The 19,293-nt window shown below is 36.3% G+C and overlaps 1 protein-coding gene across 1 annotated transcript in view; it reads right to left on the reverse strand.

Moving 5' to 3' along the window:
- ANXA10 (annexin A10) overlaps positions 1-19,293 on the reverse strand; it is a 52,584-nt gene that overhangs the window by 10,060 nt on the left and 23,231 nt on the right. The window contains exons 3-5 of the mRNA XM_023628130.2: positions 15,650-15,763; positions 14,050-14,140; positions 12,954-13,033 (exon numbers count right to left, since the gene is read on the reverse strand). Coding sequence (XP_023483898.2) covers positions 12,954-13,033; positions 14,050-14,140; positions 15,650-15,763 — 285 coding nt within the window. The remainder of the gene's footprint in view (positions 1-12,953; positions 13,034-14,049; positions 14,141-15,649; positions 15,764-19,293) is intronic.

Consider the following 19,293-nt stretch of genomic DNA (forward strand, 5'->3'; position numbering starts at 1 on the left):
CCAGACAGAGAAAGACAAATACTGCATGCTCTCACTCATATGTGGTAGATGATATATACATGGACAAAGAGAACAGATTAGTGGTTACCAGAGGTGAAGGGGGTTGGGGGGTGGGCAAAAGGGATAAAGGGGCACATATGCACAGTGACAGACAAATGGTGAGCATGATGAAGTCTATTCAGAAACTGGCAAATAATTTACACTTGAAATTATGCAATGTTATAAACCATTATGATCTCAATAAAATGACTGGAAAAACAAAAATAGGTATTGAAATGTTTTTCACTTTTCCAACTCTCTGTGCAGTATCTTCTCTCCCATCAAACCGAGCACCTACTGCCTGGCATGGGTGATAGAGATGAGATTTAACACTGTTAGAGAGAAAATGCAGAGAGAAAAAATAAGTTAATACTCAGTTTCTGACTTGTAAGATAGGGTAAATGCAACACTAAAATGATCATGAAATTCAGATTTTGTGGAGTGAGAATATTTTGTAAATTTGTTTCACCCCCATCTCTTTATCATATAAAGAACAGACATGGCCAAGTTGACCTAAGAGATGTCCATTTCAAACAGGAAGGAAGGAGGGCTAGCCAATGCAGGACCTTCTGGTCTCAGAGAATTATGGGGACCAGAGGGAAGAAAGAGGTAAGAGAGATATGCCATCCGACAGTTTATTTAACCTTTCCTTTAGGTCAAGATCTGGAGGGAAGGCTTTCTTTTTAAAACTGTGCTGAGAGAATACTGAGAGTACAGTGGCTTCTGCTCCTATCATCTTTGCAATCCCTGGCAATGGCCACAATTCAGTGAACTTGGTGACACAGCAATATTGGGCAGAGGGAGGTCCTGAATGCAACTCTCTTGAATTAATCTCAATCCCTAAGTAGCATGAGCAGGCCCCAAATTTTTTTCTTTCTTTTTTTTTTTGAGGAAGATTAGCCCTAGGCTAACATCTACCACAAATCCTCCTTTTTTGCTGAGGCAGATTGGCCCTGAGCTAACATCTGTGCCCATCCCCCTCTATTTTATATGTGGGATGCCTGGCACAGCATGGCTTGATAAGTGGTGTGTAAGTACACGCCGAGGATCCGAACTGGTGAACCCTAGACTGCTGAAGCAGAGTGTGCAAGCTTAGCCACTATACCACCGGGCCAGCACCAGAAATTTCTTATCCGCTCCTAATGGAGGAACTTGCATGCTAGCTGAGAACCTGGCAGGGGAGCTCAACAGATGGAATTGTTTATGACCATGGCAGGGATAGATTGTTCCAGTAGCCAAGGGCTACAAGGTAGACCACATTGGCCAGAACTGTGTGGGAGACATGGCTACTAGACCTTAGGGGGAATCTTCAGCTCCAGTGAGAGCAAAGGTGAGGCTAAACCATCAGGAAAGGTTACTTGGCTCTGACCAAACTGAGACAGAAAAATGATCATAAGTTACCCAGCTGCATGGTTTGGCAGCTGACACTGAGAAATGCTCATATCCTGGACATCCATGCTTTATATGCTTTTGTCCAGAGTCTCCCAGAACTGCCATTCCATAGCCAGGATGAGCAAGGATGCAGAAAATATCTTGATGATGTGAGAACACTATCACTTTCCTGTTGCCAAGACATCTCATAAACCACACACACACACACTCACACGCCCCTCTCCACAAAGTGCCTTCTTGGAGAGAAGGAGAGAAGAGGGCCAAAAATCTGACAGTTGAGTATTTAACTCAAAAAATGTATAAATGAGATTAAATATGTACTTATATTGACTGTTCAAAGTATTGTATGGATTAACTTTGCCATATTAGATTAAATATTAGGGTTTTTTTTCCCTTGCTAACCAAAAGCTGGAGGCAAATGAGAAATATCAATAAAGAAATAGGTAAACTACATTTTCTTGTGAGTAAATTTGTAGCCCTGAAAAATTTAATATGTTTAATTATAACTCAGAAGTTGTGTATCATCTAGAGGTGTACAGCTCGGGGAAAACTGATGTGAACCTATCAGACACATTTCTTCTCCCTCATTCCATTTGCTTATCAGGTGACTAAGAATACACACGTAAGTGGGGTTTTTATTGGCTGAGGAAGATTTCCCTTGAGCTAACATCTGTGCCAATCTTCCTATATTTCGTATGTGGGTCACCACCACATCTCTGAAGAATCGTGTAGGTCCACACCCAGGGATCTGAACCTGTGAACCTGGGCCTCCAAAGCGTAGTGTGCCAAACTCAACCACTATTCCATGGGGCTGGCCCCTGTAGGTCTTATTTTTAAAATCTATGTATTATGTAGATAAGTGTGCTGTATATATAAATGAGCAAGTGATAGATGACAACACTTAAAGAGCGAAAAAAATTTTATTGAGTGGTAGGATTACGGGTGCTATTTTATTTTCAAATTATGGAAGTGCTGAGATGCAGGGACTTTAAGGGTTCTATAGTTTTGTTCCTTAACTTGAAGATAAAAAATAAATAGACTTACAAACAGTAAGTGAATTTCCCAAGGTCTGATTGTTAGAAAATAATGATTATTCAGTTTTAGGGCCATTATTCAATTTCTGGCACTGAGATTTGGTTACTATATTGCTCCCTTAGCCCAAAGAACTCATTATTTTAAGACAATCTCCTCTGGTCACTCACTTATGATTTTAATTTACACTAAGCAACAAGTGACTGAAAGCAATTGATATGCTGCATCTTCTACGGACATATGCCACCTATTTAATATCATAAATTTATGATAATTCTTAATCTTCATCTTACTTGACCTACTGGTAGGATTTGATGCAATTCATCACTCTCTCCTCCTTGTCATACATTCATCACTGGGCTTTCAGGATGCTGCACTCTCTTTTTCCTTCTTTGGTTTACTTCACTTGTTACTCCTCAGTCTTGTGTACTGGTTCGCCTTTTACTTTTCAATCTCTTACTATTTGAAATTCGCAGTACTCAGTCTTTGGGTCCTGTTCTTGTCTGTATCCACAATCTTTTTCTTGTTAATCTTAACCATTCATGTGGCTTGAAATTTCATCTGTATTGTAATGTTATCCAATTTTACATTTCTAGCTCAGATCTATCATCTGAACTTCAGATGCGTATATTCCAGTTGCCAACTGAACACCACCACTTGGTTTTCTAGTATACACATTAGACTCAACATGTTCAAAATCTATCTCCTGGTCTCCCTTCAATTCAGAAACCTCTACACTCACAGCCTTCCACATCTCAGTTTATGACAACTCTGCCATTCCTGTTGATCAGACTAAAAAACTGAGAGAAACATTTTATTCCTTTTTTTTCTTTTATATCTTGCATCCAATTCCACAGGAAATAATATAGACCCTACCTTCAAAATGCATTCAGAATCTGGGCACTTTTTTTCACTGCCAGTGCTCTCCTATGATTCCAAGCTAAAATTATATCTTGGCTTTATTGCTGATAGAGCATCCTTACAGGCTTCTGTTTCTACCCCGTTTCCTTACAGTTTTTTCTCAATATGGCATCTAGTGTGAATATTTTAAAGCATAAGATCATATCGTTCCCTTACTCAAAACCCACTAGTGACTCACCTCTTCCCATTTCACTTAGAGTAAAAGCCAAAGTCCTTATAATGGCTGCAGATTCAACGACATCTTACTACCTGTTACCTTTCTGACCTCATCTACCACAGCTATAGGACATTTCCTTTGCTTGCTGAGATGGCACCAACTGGCTTTCTTGCTATTCTTCATAACCACCAGCCATTCTCTTGCCTTAGACCTGTTCTCTATCTCTTCCCTTTGTTGTGAAAGCCCTATTGTAGCTGTTCATCTGCTGACTCAAATCCTTGCTTGTATCTTATCTTCTCAATGTGATTTACCCTGACCAATCTATGTAATATTACAATCTATCCACTATGCCCAGTCCAACAATCCTATCCTCTTTACCCTGCTCTGCTATATCTTTCATCACCTTCTCACATTCTATACAATGTACCTACTTATTAGTTTTATCTTTAGTTGTCCATATTCCCCCACTAGAATATAAGTTCCTTAAAGACTAGAGTCTTTGTCTCTTTTGTTTACCGATAATTCCCGATTGTCTAGAATCATGCTTGGCACACTGTAGGCATTCAATAAACACTCACTGAATCAATACGAAATGAATGAAGGACAGCTAAAGAAATAACTTTTAGATAGTAGAATTCAACGGTCAGTTAGTAGATATGGCAAGATTTTCTGGATCATTGAAGTTTACTTAGTGATTTCCAATCAAACTATATAGGTAAGTAAAGACCTACCCTTGCAAAGTTTGTGAGAAATATTTAAGAATTTTCTGCAGTTCTGTGGATGTGAAATTTCTTTTGAAATATCAGATTTTTGGACATTTAACTTGAGACAACGCCCATCTGTTTACTTCTTTGTGCAGTTAATCGCCAAGAGCACTGTAAGCAGACCGGTAGACTAAAAAATGGAAATAAGTAATTTTGCGATTTAGCATTTTCCATGAAGGCTATGTCAAGCTGATTTTTTTTATATAAAAAGCCAAAGACAGCAGTGTGGTATGTGTAACTGATGTAAATGCCAGAGAAATGGCATAAGAATTTGAGTTGGGAGTAAAATAAAAATGTGAAAGGAAGAAATTAAGGGAATTAAAATCTAGCTGAAAATATCTGGAGCAGGTAAGTTGATTACAGATGATCACTGAAAGCTGATGGCAGTAATTTCTCCAGAGGCCTCACTGCACAAGTCTGAGAAACTGTCATACGGAGAATCCTGACAGCTCAGATGAGGAGTAAGCATCCAATTGGGTAGTTTCCATTCTTCCCCTCTGTGGAAACATTTATCATCTCCAGTGTGATTTGCACATATTGATTAATTAATCTATAAGTGACTAATTTTTCATTATTTGACAGATAATTAGATTTCCTGTAAATCTAGTTTAATAAAAGCATGCAGGAAGTGTTGTGAGCCAGTTTAATGATTGGCATTAGTTTTTGAGAAGAATGTGTTCTGGCTGAGTTGTTTCCTTATTAGAAATAGCCCTGTCGGAAAATACTTTATAGATTAAGTAAAGGATCTTCTCTCCCAGAAAATATGACAATAATTTTCAACACTTTCCATTTCATGAATACCTTAAGGCTCCTATGCTCCAATTCCCTCAATCTCTATTAATTCATGAAAATAGGTGTGTCTGAATATTCATGTGTTAGAAAGATGAAAGTTACGGACAGTCTTTCCTTTGATTCTGAAAGTGAAGATGCAGAGGAGGTAGAGGAGGTGATTATAACAACTGAAAAATTTTACAATGTTTTCATTGGGAGGGAATTGAGAGAAGAGTGGGGTCATATCCCATAATTTACAGAGTTAATTTAATCTCTCTAATCTGAATCTCAAGAAGGTTAAACTATCTAGACAGATTCTCTCTGAAATGGTGTACACTAAAGACAGTGATCAGAAGTGATGGACTATTTCAATTCCCTAATCCACTTTACATTTTTTTCCAACCTTCTAAATTTATAGATCCAAATCCTCAATGAGAAGTTCCAAACTGAAGACCCATTATTGCAGAAGTCAGGAGTCAATGGGAAATCTTCAAAATGTTTAAAACAACTAAAAGAAATTACACATTTTACTAAGCAGTATGAATTATCAGGGGATTTCCAATCTTTGGAAAAGACTGTTATTAAAGGAGATTGTACTAAGATACATCTTTTATAAGTTTTTTACTTCCACTTTCTATAATGAGTTAAGTAATTTCTATGAAATATATATTATTTTATACTTGTAAAGTGTGTTTTAAATTTTAAGGGAAATGTACTGTGAAGTCTTGTAAGTATATAATCCTTAAATAAACTTTATTAATTTTCCTCGGCTTCTTACAAAATCTAGGTCTCGATTTACCCTCTTATTTTTGTGAGGAAGATTGGCCCTGAGCTAACATCTGTTGCTAATTTTCCTCTTTTTGCTTGAGGAAGATTGTTGCTGAGCTAACATCTGTGCCAATCTTGCTCCATCCTATATGTGGGATGTCGTCACAGCATGGTTTGACCAGTGGTGGTAATTCTGCACCTGGGATCCAAACCTGCAAACCCCGGGCCACCAAAGTGGAGTGCATGAACTTAACCACTACACCACTGGGCCAGCCCCAACCCTCATTTCTTGACACGTTATGTTGAAAGGAAATGTTTACTACGCTCAAAATCTATTTCAAGGTTAAACAGGCACACACATTTAATGTTTAACTCTAGAAATTGGACTTAAAAAGTAATACTTTATCCTGCAAAGTCATAATCCAAATTAGGTGAAACCCAGTGATAAAATAAATTGTTGTGTGTTATGTTAAAATATATGTCTAGGGCCCAGCCTGGTGGTGCAGCAGTTAAGTTCACACGTTCTGTTTCGGTGGCCTGCTAGTTCGGATCCTGGATGTGGACCTAAGCACCACTTGTCAAGCCATGCTGTGGCAGGAGCCCCACATATAAAAAGTAGAGGAAGATGGGCATGAAGGTTAGTTCAGGGCCAGTCTTGCTCAGGAAAAAGAGGAGGATTGGCAGCAGATGTTAGATCAGGGCTAATCTTCCTCAAAAAAAAAAAAAAAAAAAAGCCTATACAGATAATGTTGTTATATACACAAATACACATACTCAAATATACATTCTATCAATAATAAAACATTATTCTTTAATTTCAGGAAAAAATAACTGCAATTATGAATAAGATTGATTGCTCTATTACATGAAGGGAAAACATTGCTTATTGATTTTTTTCCTCATGATTTATTTTCTCTCATGTTTAATTTTCAGAACTGTCTTTTTGTTTCCTGAAATATAAAAATGATTGCTTTATAAAAATACACTGCATTCCTGATTCTTGGATGCCAGTTACTTTTAGATGGTTTATAGCTCAACTTTAAAAAGATGCAGAGATTCTAAGAGGTTATTTGTGTATAGGTCATTGACATTTTACCAAACAGAAGTGAAACTGGAGTGGAATCAAATGGGGCTGGAGGGAAGAGCAATTAAATTTGACAATGGAGGTACAGTGTGCTTAGGCCTGTTTTCATATTAGCCTTCTCATTCAGTAGACGTGTGATGCTGGGCAAACCACCTAATCTCCCTGAGCTTCAGTTTCCTCCTCTCCACAAGGAGGGGATATAGCCAGTTGGCTTCCCTGGGAAGCTGACTCTGAGAGGGAGATCAGCATGCATCTTGTTTATTATTGAATGTGCTTGAGATCAACACTTACAGAAGGGAGAGAAAAGAGGCAAGATTCGGCAGGAGGAGAGGTTGGACTGTGATATAGTCCTAATGGATACAAGGTGGTGCTAATGAAATACGTTTTTTCCTACTAGAGAACTTTTATTTTTCTCTAATAAATTGAAATAAATTTCTTTTTAGATACTAAGAAAATAAACAACTTGTTTGATATTAAGGTGCAGGTCATGAATTTACAATGGGACTGTTGGCTTTACTCTATTGGGACAATATCTATGCCAACATGAATTTCTGCTTGGCAACTATTTTAATTTATATTATGCAGCATCATTACTGGAAAATTCAAAAACAATGACCCTTCTAAGCTGGAAGAATGTTTAATTAAAATTAATCTTATGACATGTAAAAGTTAAGAATTATTCATTTGACCTGTTGCCAAGTGAGATTATTTTTAAATATTATTAATTATTAAAAATGTTTTTTTCTATAATGACTTCAACTTTTATTATAAATTGAAATTAAGCTTATTTCTACAACTTACACAGCAGTCTCAAGGTGGACTATAAAAAACAAACTATCTACTCTCCATTGATGTTATAATCCTAGGGATTAGATCCTCAGAATAAGACTTGATTAATTGAGGTTGGCGATATGGGCAGTTTCATGAACCATACAGCCAAACCATGCAAATTAAAATTAAACCAAATCAAAACCAAACACAATAAAGCAAATCCTTGATTTTGTTTTTAAAAATTGAATTTTTAATTTAATTGAAAGGTCAATAGATTTGCTTAGTTCTATACCACTTTTTCAATGAACAATTTGAAGGAATCCAAGCAGCCTGTTACCAGTCTCTCCTCAATTTGGGGCAGTTAATGTCCGGCTTCCTGAGCAATGTTTTCTTTTGGATATCTTTATTCCAAATTCAAAACTAGCAATAACTTGAGCAGGCACACACACACACACACACACACACACACAAAGGGTAAAAAGAATTAAAACCCATGTTGCCCGGCAATAAGTGGAATTGTTCATTTGTGTTCCAATCTGGCTGATATACTTATTCATTCTTTAATTAAACCATATAAAATATTTGTAAAGTACAGTATGAAGTTTTTAATCACACTAAACACACATTAAAGGAAAGCACACCTCCTGTGTTTGATTGGACATGTTAATCCACCCTAAATGAGGAAGACAGAAAAATAACATAATAAGAAAAGGACAGAAATGAAGCAGTAATTTAAATTTGTATACAGCCATTAATATTTTAAAGGAAAATTTCACTATTAATAGTCATTTTCTCACTTTATTTTCTGTATACAGACTAATTCTAGACAGGGTAGAAAAAAGTCTTGATTTTTACCTTTCTTGTATGAAGTAATACAATACTTCATAGAAATAGAGATAAAGTTATCTTTTTTTAAACAAAGCATTTAGAACTAAAAAAGGTAGAAATCTCTCTAGGTAAACACTTGAATCTGCAATTTCGGGAAAAAAAAATCAGCATATGGCTATGGGTCTATTTTCCTGAATGGTTGGGAAATTTTCTGTAATTTTTTTTTCTGACCTGAATGTTTTCTTGTTTCCTTTCATTCTATAATCTGAGCTGGAACATCAAGAATTCTTTCTAACTGCTCTCCCTTCCAGAAGATGGCTAGTAAGACAACCTGAGTAATAAAATGGAGGAATTGTCAATAGTTTTTCTTGCCTAAATACATATATGCCCCTTGCCTCCTGCTGTGTCTTCTCATTGTTTCTTGCATCACTTCAGCATATATTCAGGGACATCTGATTGATTTGATCAATACAAACTCAAATAGAAAATGGAATTATGGAAATGAAAGAGATGATAAGAAAGAGAAACTAGGTTTTATTTTTAGTAAATCAGATTCTCTTAATTTAAGTCACAAGTGAGGCTCTTACTACAAGTTTCTATCTGTTCTAGTAAATTGCCATGTCATGTACAACTTATTTTTTTTCCTGCTTACATGGAAATGATAATAGATAAAATCTTCCTGATCTTCTCACATCCTGATCAAAAGTGTTTCTACGGCTCTCTGTTGCTTACGGGAACCTCATGAGTCTAGCATCTCAGCCAGTTCTCTAATCAAATTTTCCCTTTTCACCAGGAGTCCTTTGAGCCAGCCAGCACACTCACGCAGGACTCTTCCATCCACCCTAAACCACCCTCCCTCCCTTCTCCTCTCCATGTGTGCAATAAAGCTAATTTTCCAGAACTCTGGTAAAGATTCATTGTATATGAAGCCTCTTCTTTTACTTTAGCCAGCATTGAACTTTGTTCATTCAGACTTTCTAAAGAATTTGTTCTTTACATCATTTATTTCCAAAACATATCACTTGCTTTCTGTGTATCATACACAGAGCTTAGTTCTAAGACTACAAAGTTTAATAGGACATAGTTCTCATGCTTCGGAAACTCAATCTACTGGGAAAGGTGGACATGCAAATACATTGAACAATATGTGGTAAGATAGAATACACATACATAAATCAGTCTTGGAGGAGAGCAATTCCTATGAAGTGGAAAGCTCAGAAGAGTAGGTTCCATCAGCGGTTTGATGGAAAACGATTACTTCCATACTAGCTTCCATACTAGAATTTTTGAAATTTGCTTTATTGGAACAACTCAGCAAAAAAAAGAAAAGAAAAGAAAAGAAAATACAGGTAAATATTGGACCGATTACTTTTTTACACACATAAATGTTATCTAGGTCAAAAACAAAACAGAAGGAATAAAAGGTTAAAATATAGCTTCACCGTTGGGTTTTTGTTCTTTAGCATCATCATTCTATAAGTAAGGTTAGAGGTAGGACCAAGAAACTTTCACACTCTGGTCTTTTAATAGATCATTTAAAACGGATACACAATAAGACTATGTCAAGAAACACAATGCATGGATAAAAATGCAAAGACATTTACCTTTCCTTTTCTTCTTTTTTTTTTCTTGAGGAAGATTAGCCCTGAGCTAACATCTGCCACTAATCCTCCTCTTTTTGCTGAGGAAGATTGGTCTGAGCTAACATCCATGCCCCTCTTCCTCTATTTTATATGTGGGATGTCTGCCATAGCATGGCTAGATAAGCAGTACATAGGTCCGCACCTGGGATCTGAACCAGTGAACCCCGGGCTGCCAAAGCAGAATGCCCGAATTTAACTGCTGTGCCACCAGGCTGGCTGGGACATTCACCTTTTAAAGGACTTTTAAGAAAGAATGCAGGCCATTTTATTTGTTTCTTTTTGAAATTCTCTTTCTGTCCAACAAAACTGCCACGTATGTTTTCATTCTTACCATCTTCTGTTGCTCAGTTGCCTGTTTTGGTTGCAGCTTTTCAAGTCTCATTTTCAACTTGGGAGGCACACTGATAGCTGATCACCAAACTTGTCTCATCCTCTTTGAGGACAAACAACTGAACTGTATTTCACAGCCACCCTTGATTTTAAGTGGGGCCATTTGATGGAGTTCTAGTCAATGAAATGTGCACAAAAGTGATATGCATCACAATGAGGCCCATAAAATTTCCCGTGAACAATCTTCCATTGTCTTTCTGCTTTTGTAGATTGAGGACAGACATAAAGAAATTAGAACCAAGTGTGAAGGTGGAAAAAGACTAAGTCTCTGAATTGGCTCTTGGAGAAGAGCTGCAGTCTGATCAGCAGCACCTGTTCTGGTCTTCATGCGAGCTTGAGAAATGGCATTCATCTTATGCTTTTAGCCACGTATGATAAGGAAGAGATGAGCTCAGTAAATAATTGGCTGGATTGTAAGCAGAAATAAAAGGGAGTGGAGAGAAAGTCCAGAAATTTGGTATCTTTAACAGTTAGAAAGGGAAACCATTTATTGATTCAAAGCAAGGTGAGTTGAGACTTGAAAAAGCAATGAAAAGCAAAGGCTTTTTAAGACTTGCCCTGCAGTAAGTCTCTGGCTAAATTTATTATCTGAGAAGACTTTCGAAGAATTGGCTTTAAGTTGTGAAAAACAAGAGATATTGTAGGGGAGAGTGGAAGGATGCAAAGAAATGTCTAGGAAATCACTTTGGGTGTGGAAAGTGGTATATGGTACTGACTGGAAGCAATTAGATCAGAATTCTAAGTTTTTTGAGATTTGCACTTTCAAACACATCATAAATCCAGAATAAAGAGAAGTAGACTACTGAAGCTATAAACAAACCACTAGAACTCTAAATTTGTCAAAATTGAGCTGTGAAAGAGGTACGACCCTCACGGAAGCTATACTGCACAGAAGCACTTCAGATAAAGCCAGACAGGATAAAGGACAAGGAAGAACATCTAGAGTTTGGCAACAGTGGCCATAGAAATGTTTAGGGTGAAAAAAAATCCAGGAACACTCGGAGGCAATTGGTACTAGAGTGGTTCAGAGAAACGGAAGAAGGAATATGCAGTGGTCTAACTTGTATTTTCATCTGCTGATTCTTCCTCCTCCCCTAAGAGTGTGAGGTCTTGGATTCCTGAGGGCCTTCAGCAGCATTCATTCTAGTCTCCTCCTTCTTGGGTTTTTCTCTGTCCTTCTAGGTACCACTCTTCTACCTTTATTCCCACTAAAAGGGCTTTCATTTAAAAGAGCTTTCATTAAAGGGCTTTAAAGTCAACAGTCTTTTCTTAATTTTCCATCTCCATGTACAAACTTCTATCTACCTATAGCTGTTAATGAAATTCTGTGCAACTGCCAACTACTCAGTTATGTTCTTGACATGAAAAGGAAAGATCTGGGGATTTAGAAATGCTTGTTTCATTACACACACATGCATACAACACAAAACCAAACCAAAATACTGGCTCTTAAAACATTTTCCCCAGCTATGGACTTCTGGATTTTCTTTTGATAGTTAAAGAACTGAATATTGACTCTACATTTCTGAATGCCTTTACTGAATTAAATCACAGGCACATTCAAGAAATGCATAAGACAAAAGATAATTATATCTAAAATATTATTATTATCATGATGCTAATATGCGAAATGTTTTTAAGAAATACTAATTTAATAGAAATAATTACCTATCATTTAGTCAGTACAGAGAAATAAGTGACAAATTTTAATTTTAACTTGAAGGAATGCTCCTTTTTGGTAATGTACATGACCACAAAGTTTTTATAGGCAACTCTGATGATCATATGCTGGTGCTTGGAAGCCCATAGGTTTTAATTCAAACTCTGGATTTCTACTATTTAGTTCTTTAGACAGTCAGAGAGCTAGAATCTAATACTTTTTGCTTCTCTGTTTCTTCATTTCTAAAGTGGTTATAAGAACATTGATATTACAGTATTTGTAGTTATTAAATCAGAAACATACTTCTTTCCTTGCATAGTACTAGGCCATAGTAGGACCTCAGAAAAATTAGCATGTCCCCAACATGTTTAATAGTTTTAAAAAATAGAATCCTAATTTCCGATTTGAATTATAAATTGTAACCGTAATATTTTAAATCTTTTAACTCCCTTATAATATACAATTATTTATACACACATCTATATATAATTATAATCATCTTGCATATGGTAGATTATTTTGAGAACAGAGATGGTGTATTATTGATATTTGTCTCTATATCCAATCTGAGTTTCTATTATAGTGCCCTGAATTTAGCTGGTATTCAGTAAATGTATTACACAGAATTTATGGTTAAACTGGAGTAAGCTAGAGTTTTTCTGCCCTATTTTTGGAAAATGAAATATATCTCTTTTTTAATAGTGCAAAATGATGTGAATTTTGGAAATCATACCTGGGCCAAGTTCATGAGAGTATCTCTGAAGTGTCCTGAGGTCTCTGAATAAATGTCCTCTTGAAGGTTGCTGCTGTATTCTGGGTAAGAAAACATCCATGTGAAAGGTATGATTTATCATAGAACCACATATCAATGTGCTTTGAATAAGTTAATGTTACTTCCCCAGTTCTGAGTGGAAAGTACAGGAAATACAATCAATCTGTTGACATTTCTTTGTGTTTTACTACTTTCTACTCAGATGTAGCCAATAAACAGTCCACCAAAGAAATCTGATACCTCACAGTAACATAGGCACACGTCTGTTTTCTTAAAAAAAAGCATAGCTTTATTCCAAAATGTAAAAACAACATTGAGAGTCATTTCACATTCTCTAATTCTCAAAATTCAGAATTATGCATTCTATTTCCATAGACTGTTGCCCAGCCCAGTGCTTTTCCCAAGTGCTTTGTTTCATTTTCATATTTTAAGTAAAAGTTCTTACTTCATTCCCCTTAGAAAAGTCTTGCTTTTTTTCAAACGCAATAGAGCTGACTGTCTGGAACATTTTCTTGACATTCACTGTCACATAATACATGATGCAATGGAAAAAGGCATTAAACATTTTTGAAAATGAAAATAGTTAACCTTTCTACTTTTGAAATGTGTAAAAATCTGACTTTGAGGGAGATTACAGTGATTACGACATTTATATAAAGTGAAGTAGTTACGCATATTCGTAGAATTCACTGAGTGATTTATGGCACTTTGCTCTATTTTCTCTATGCATCTGGTCTCTCCTGGGTAAGAGATAAAATGCTGCCTGAACCACTGTGCTGGACACTTGCCTGTCTAAATGTGATAGTCACCTCATAGAGATCTGTCATTATTTTCCTGGCAAATTTGCTTAACTTGATTGTCTAGGGAATTGTTTCATTTTTAGTACCCTCATCCTCAATTTTACTTAGTGAGTTAACTGGTCTTGAGGGAGCGATATTTCGAATATAAGAATGTCTTAGGAAATTCTTTAAAATATATAAACTGGGAGTTTTTTGTGTTATTTGAAAAATGTAAAGTTCATATGTATAAAATGTGTGTACATAATATATTTCCTTACGCAAACAGTAGGCTTCTCGCATCTGGAAAATTTCTGCATTTGTTCTTGAAGCAAATATATCAATGAGGCAATTCTCTTCAGTGCCTGCACCCTACAAAGACAGAGAAGGAGCGAAATATAAAGGTGTTTGTATTGAGAACAGTAGTGCACCTTATGTACAATAAAGGGATATAGCATTCCTGGTATTCTGAGAGGGGACAGAGGGGAATGGAAGTGTGTTGGGCATAGACAGACCCAATTCAGTTGTGACTTTGCTATTTACTAGCTGTTTGACCCTGAGAAGATAATATTATCTGAAACTCTGTTCCTTCATTTAGAATAAAACAGCATGGGCATTTCTAAATAATGTGGAAAAACATGTTTAAACAATGATTATGACACTGATTTTATTTTCTCTTTTGTTCCTAGAATATCAGTTCTTCGGTAAGCTCAGATTAGAACGTGGCTCTCCTAACTTCCCAAGGACGTTTCAGGGGCTTCTCCTGGCCTCATCCTAGATGTGGAATTTTGTACCCTTTGCCTAAACACTTGGACTGAGTACTTTCTGTGATCTCTTACAGCCATATGCATATATTCTTCTCTGATAGTGATTTTAAAGAACAAATATTTTTCAGGAAAGCTTCAGAAATCCTTACCATTCTATGAGATGCTAATAAAGTATAACAGTTTCATCTAAACAGTAACATATGACTTCTCATAGTTTTTAGTCACATAATTTTGAAAGAGGTAGGAACTGACATATGCAACTTTTTTTTTTTTAAAAAAGTGATTAATTGAAATTCATATGGATTTTAAACAATATCTATTCTGATGGATAAAAATGATGGCCAAAATCCAGATTCCCTTAATTTTTTTCCCCTTTCCTTTTTCCTGTCACACATTGTTCACAGATTGTGGTAATCTGGTCATTGGCAGGCATCACATTGGAATGATTTCAACAGTTCTGCAGGTGTTTAATATCAGCATTTGGAAAGATGTAAAAAGCCTTTCATCCCCCATTCCTAGCCGACAAAATCTCTAGCAAATCTGTAGTCAATTATTTCACAGAAATGACTTTCCTATAAGAAAGAATTGTCCTAATCCTTCAAAAGTAAAATTTTGATATACTTGAGCAATAGTTTTTGTAAAGTACTAACTTAAAGTCATAAAAATAAACAAATAAAGATGTCATTTATATTTCATCTTTGACTCTGTATCTTACTTTTGCTTGATGATCCCAATTTTTAGAAATAATTTAAAGAGGTTGACATAACTTATAACATTTCCCCTTAATATAAGAATACACACTGGGGAGAGACAAATCGGAATAGCCCCAGAAGCTTTCTTACTCTTTTCTTTTGGTAGCTCAGTGCAGAGCCTGGTCAGTGAGTCTGCGTTTGTATAATAAAAGAACGGGCTGATCTGAGCTACCGGGCTCTGGAGGTCTCCTCTTTCCAACAGGGTCACTTCCCCTGACCATCACATTTTCATTGTTTCATCTTTGCTCAGATATTTCCTCCTCTCTCTCTGATCACAGGTAGCAACATCACAGGGCAGTTCCCTCTCTACTGAAATATCGGCCTGTACCTGTTACAAGTATATTTTTGCAACAAACCACTACCTTCATGGCATGCCAGAGTTCATGAGCATCATAAGATGGCGGTGGGTACATGAGGCCAACCATGACATCTTTGAAGTGATCTGAAAGCTTCTCCTTCAGGTCACCAATCAGGTCCTATGGAAGGAAAAGTAAACACTTTTATTATATCAGTTACCAATTTTATAAGAGAAACGGGATAATTACAGGAAGTCTTCTGTAAGATTTCCTTTTCCATGTCATTTCACTTTAAGAAGTCTGGTTTTGATTCACACATATATACATAGATTATACGAGATGATGAACTTGAGGGTTTGAAAATGACTGATGCAATCACATCTCTGTATGACATGTCATCCATATGGACATTCTGGTCATATAAACATCGAATGATTTTCTTTCCCTAATCCCAACCCCAACCCCTCTTTTGATCTCATTATGAAAATAAATAAGAGTTGAAACCTAAAAACATTTTGGTTGGGGGTTCTTAGTTTTCTTGCGTGGAATTAATGAAACATTAGTCCTTAACTAAAATGTGCATTTTATTTTATTTTATCATTGTAGCAGTCTCTTCTAACAGGGAGTTCCTGGTTATACTATTGGCAACAAGCTTGTGTAAATGAATTAATTAAGTAATCTTAGAACTTCTTCCAAATAGCCACATTAATACATTTATTTACAATATTGAAAGTTAAACATTTAAAGAGAAAAACAAGTATGGGGGATTTTTGTACTTGGAATACAGATATAAAAGGATGAAATTGATCATTTTAATTTTGACTTTTCGTTTACCTGTGTATAGTGGATATTTAAAAACATATATGTTAAATTGATTTTTTGTAGGATTACAGAGCTATCCTAAAGATGCTTAAAATTTACCATTTCTTGCTAAAATCTATACAGTGTATTCTATTTCACTTTAAAAATATGCACTATTTTAGTTCTGAGGTGGTTCAATAATAGAACTCAAGTGGAAGATGCCAATAAGGCATAATAAGCTTTATTAGAATAAAAACAAAACAGTCATAATTCTAATTTTATTTAGTATAATCTGACAACACCTTTCCTACACTGTGGATTTTCTTTTTTAGCAAGTAAAAGCATTCATCCACAAGGTGGTAATTGGTAATACACAGAGTCTACTGAATTTTTGCTAGAGTCAAAGCAATTCATTTAGTGAGCAATTAATAAATGTCCAGAGTTGTGTCGGGGGCTTGGAGTATATGCAAGAAGCATAAGATCTCTTCTTTTATGGAGCTTATATTCCGTTTAATTCACTCATTACTCATCATTGATATTTCTAATTCCTTTTCCAAATAGTTGTTAAGGATTCTCTTATGAGCCAGGCACTCTTCCCGGCACTGGGACTGTAGCAATGATAAAAACAAATATGAACATTTGAGCTTGTGAAACATATTCTCATGTATACAGAAGCTCTATAAATATGTTTTGAACGAAAGATTGCAGTTATTCAACACATATTTGTTTAATGCTGTTTCCCAGACAGGGTGGTAGGTGCTGCAGAAATGCAACAGAGTCTCTATTTTCAAGGAGATTTGCCTTCCACACACTCAGTGATAACATACATAAAATGTGAGCTGATATACTTTCTAAGGCTTTCAATATCATTTTCACATGATAAGACCCTAAAGTAGTAGTACAAGAGGGTTATAAGAATTCAGATGAGAGATTCGAATGGATTTATAGGATTAGGGAAGTGCGACATGTTTAGACAAGGAAGGATAGGAAGTACTCTGATAGGAGATGGAGAAGCCATTCGTGATGGCTAATTTTGTCAATTTGGCCAGATATTCAGTCAAATATTATTCTATATGTTTCTGTGAAGGTCTTTTTTAGATGAGATTAAAATTTAAATCAGTACACTTTGAATAAAGCAGATTATTCTCCATAATGTGGGTGGGCCTATTCAGTCAGTTGAAGGCCTTAGAAAAGGTCTGACCTCCCGGAAGAGGCAGAATTCAACCAGCAGAGGACCTTTGGAACTAAACTGCAACTCTTTCCTGAATCTCCAGCCGGCAGGCCTCCCTTACGATTGTGAACTTGCCAGTTTCTACAAGCACGTGAGCTAATTCTTTAAGAGCGAGATCTTGTCTTTTCTTGGTGTGTGGGGGCACTGAGGATGGTCCTAACGGAGTTGCAGGCAGAAGATAGGCTGGGACGCACTCAGCATCAGGAGCAGCTCAGAGAACGGCTGAAAAGGCCTGCAGTGCTGCTGCCTGGACCTGCTCTTCCCAGAGAAAACCCAGTCTCGCGGGATCTCGGGAGTTCTACCCGACTGGCAAGGGATTCCTGTGATGAGAAACAGCTGAGTGCCTTGGCTACCTGATGGCCCCTTGTCCCACATTCGCGTGTAAGGGGTCTGGATCACGCCACCTAGCAAGCAAATATGTGCATATATACATACTCTGTTGATTTTGTTTCTCTGGAAAACTCTAATAGACTATTCAAGAAAGTAAGTCAGTCAGAAAAAAAGTGTAGAGTCAGGGATAATTCTTGTGTCTGTGTCTGTGCGTTTGCGTATTAATAAACAAGTGTGATTAAGTCAATCTGAAGAGATTGAAAGATCCACTTGGAGACGAGATGCATGTTAAATTAGACTTATAGAGCAGAATTGTGTGGTGGTTGTGGATCTTTTTTCCTGTGGGAACTCAGGAATCAGGGTGGCTTTTGGTGACAAAGGAACTCTAAACCTGTGTTCCATTAATTCACCGAATAATTATGGCTTTGGGAAATGATTTTTATCAATATGCATCATCAAAAAATATGGATCTGTAATTAATATTATTTTAATATCTGCCCCTTTAAATTTTTCTAAAGTGAGATCTCTTATGTAAGAGAAGCTTTGTGACTTAGAGTTATTTCCTTAAATAATTTCCAGTTATTTTATTGTTTTAAAATTGTGAGATACAACACATTTCTTAATGCACTTGCCCATGTAAAGTTAAAAAAAGAAATCTTTTTAAAAGGAATGAGATATTTGTGTAGGGAACATATCAGAGTCTGAATAGATCTAATAACTACTTTTATTAAAAAAAATTACTAAGTAATTTTAATCACCCTGACTCTTAACTGCCTCATCTCTAAGTCTAGTCTCCCTTGCATAGGTGTTTTAAGGATTGTCAAGTAGGTATGATACTTGCCTCTTGACGACCTGTGCTCAAACTTTTTGCCCTTCAGGTCATGCTCTTACTCCCTAGACATGGGAGTAGAGGACTCTTTCCCCTAACTGTATTGTTCTGTCTGGGCTGTCTTTGCTTTCTCAATCCTCCCGGTTCACTCTCTCCCACAACCACCTACAGTTCCTTCACAATAATGAGGACCTTGCAATAGTTGGAACAGCACGACTGAGATATGTCCTTCAATATGGCTTGCAATGTGCCTCTGTGAATTTGTTCTCTCACTACCACACAATTAACTTCAAAACTAATAATAAAAATGTATCTGGAGAATCCCAAATATTTGGAAACTAAACAATATACTTCTTTATGATCCAGGGGTCAAAGAATAAATCACAAAGAAGTTAGAAAATACTTTCAATTAAATGAAGGTGAAAATACATTTGTGGCAGGCAGCTAAGACAGTGCTTGAAGATTTATATTTAGCTTTAAATATTTATATTAGAAAGGAAACATATAAAATCAATGACC

This window comes from Equus caballus, chromosome 2 (genome assembly GCF_041296265.1).
Source record: "Equus caballus isolate H_3958 breed thoroughbred chromosome 2, TB-T2T, whole genome shotgun sequence".
Classification (NCBI taxonomy): Eukaryota; Metazoa; Chordata; class Mammalia; order Perissodactyla; family Equidae; genus Equus; species Equus caballus.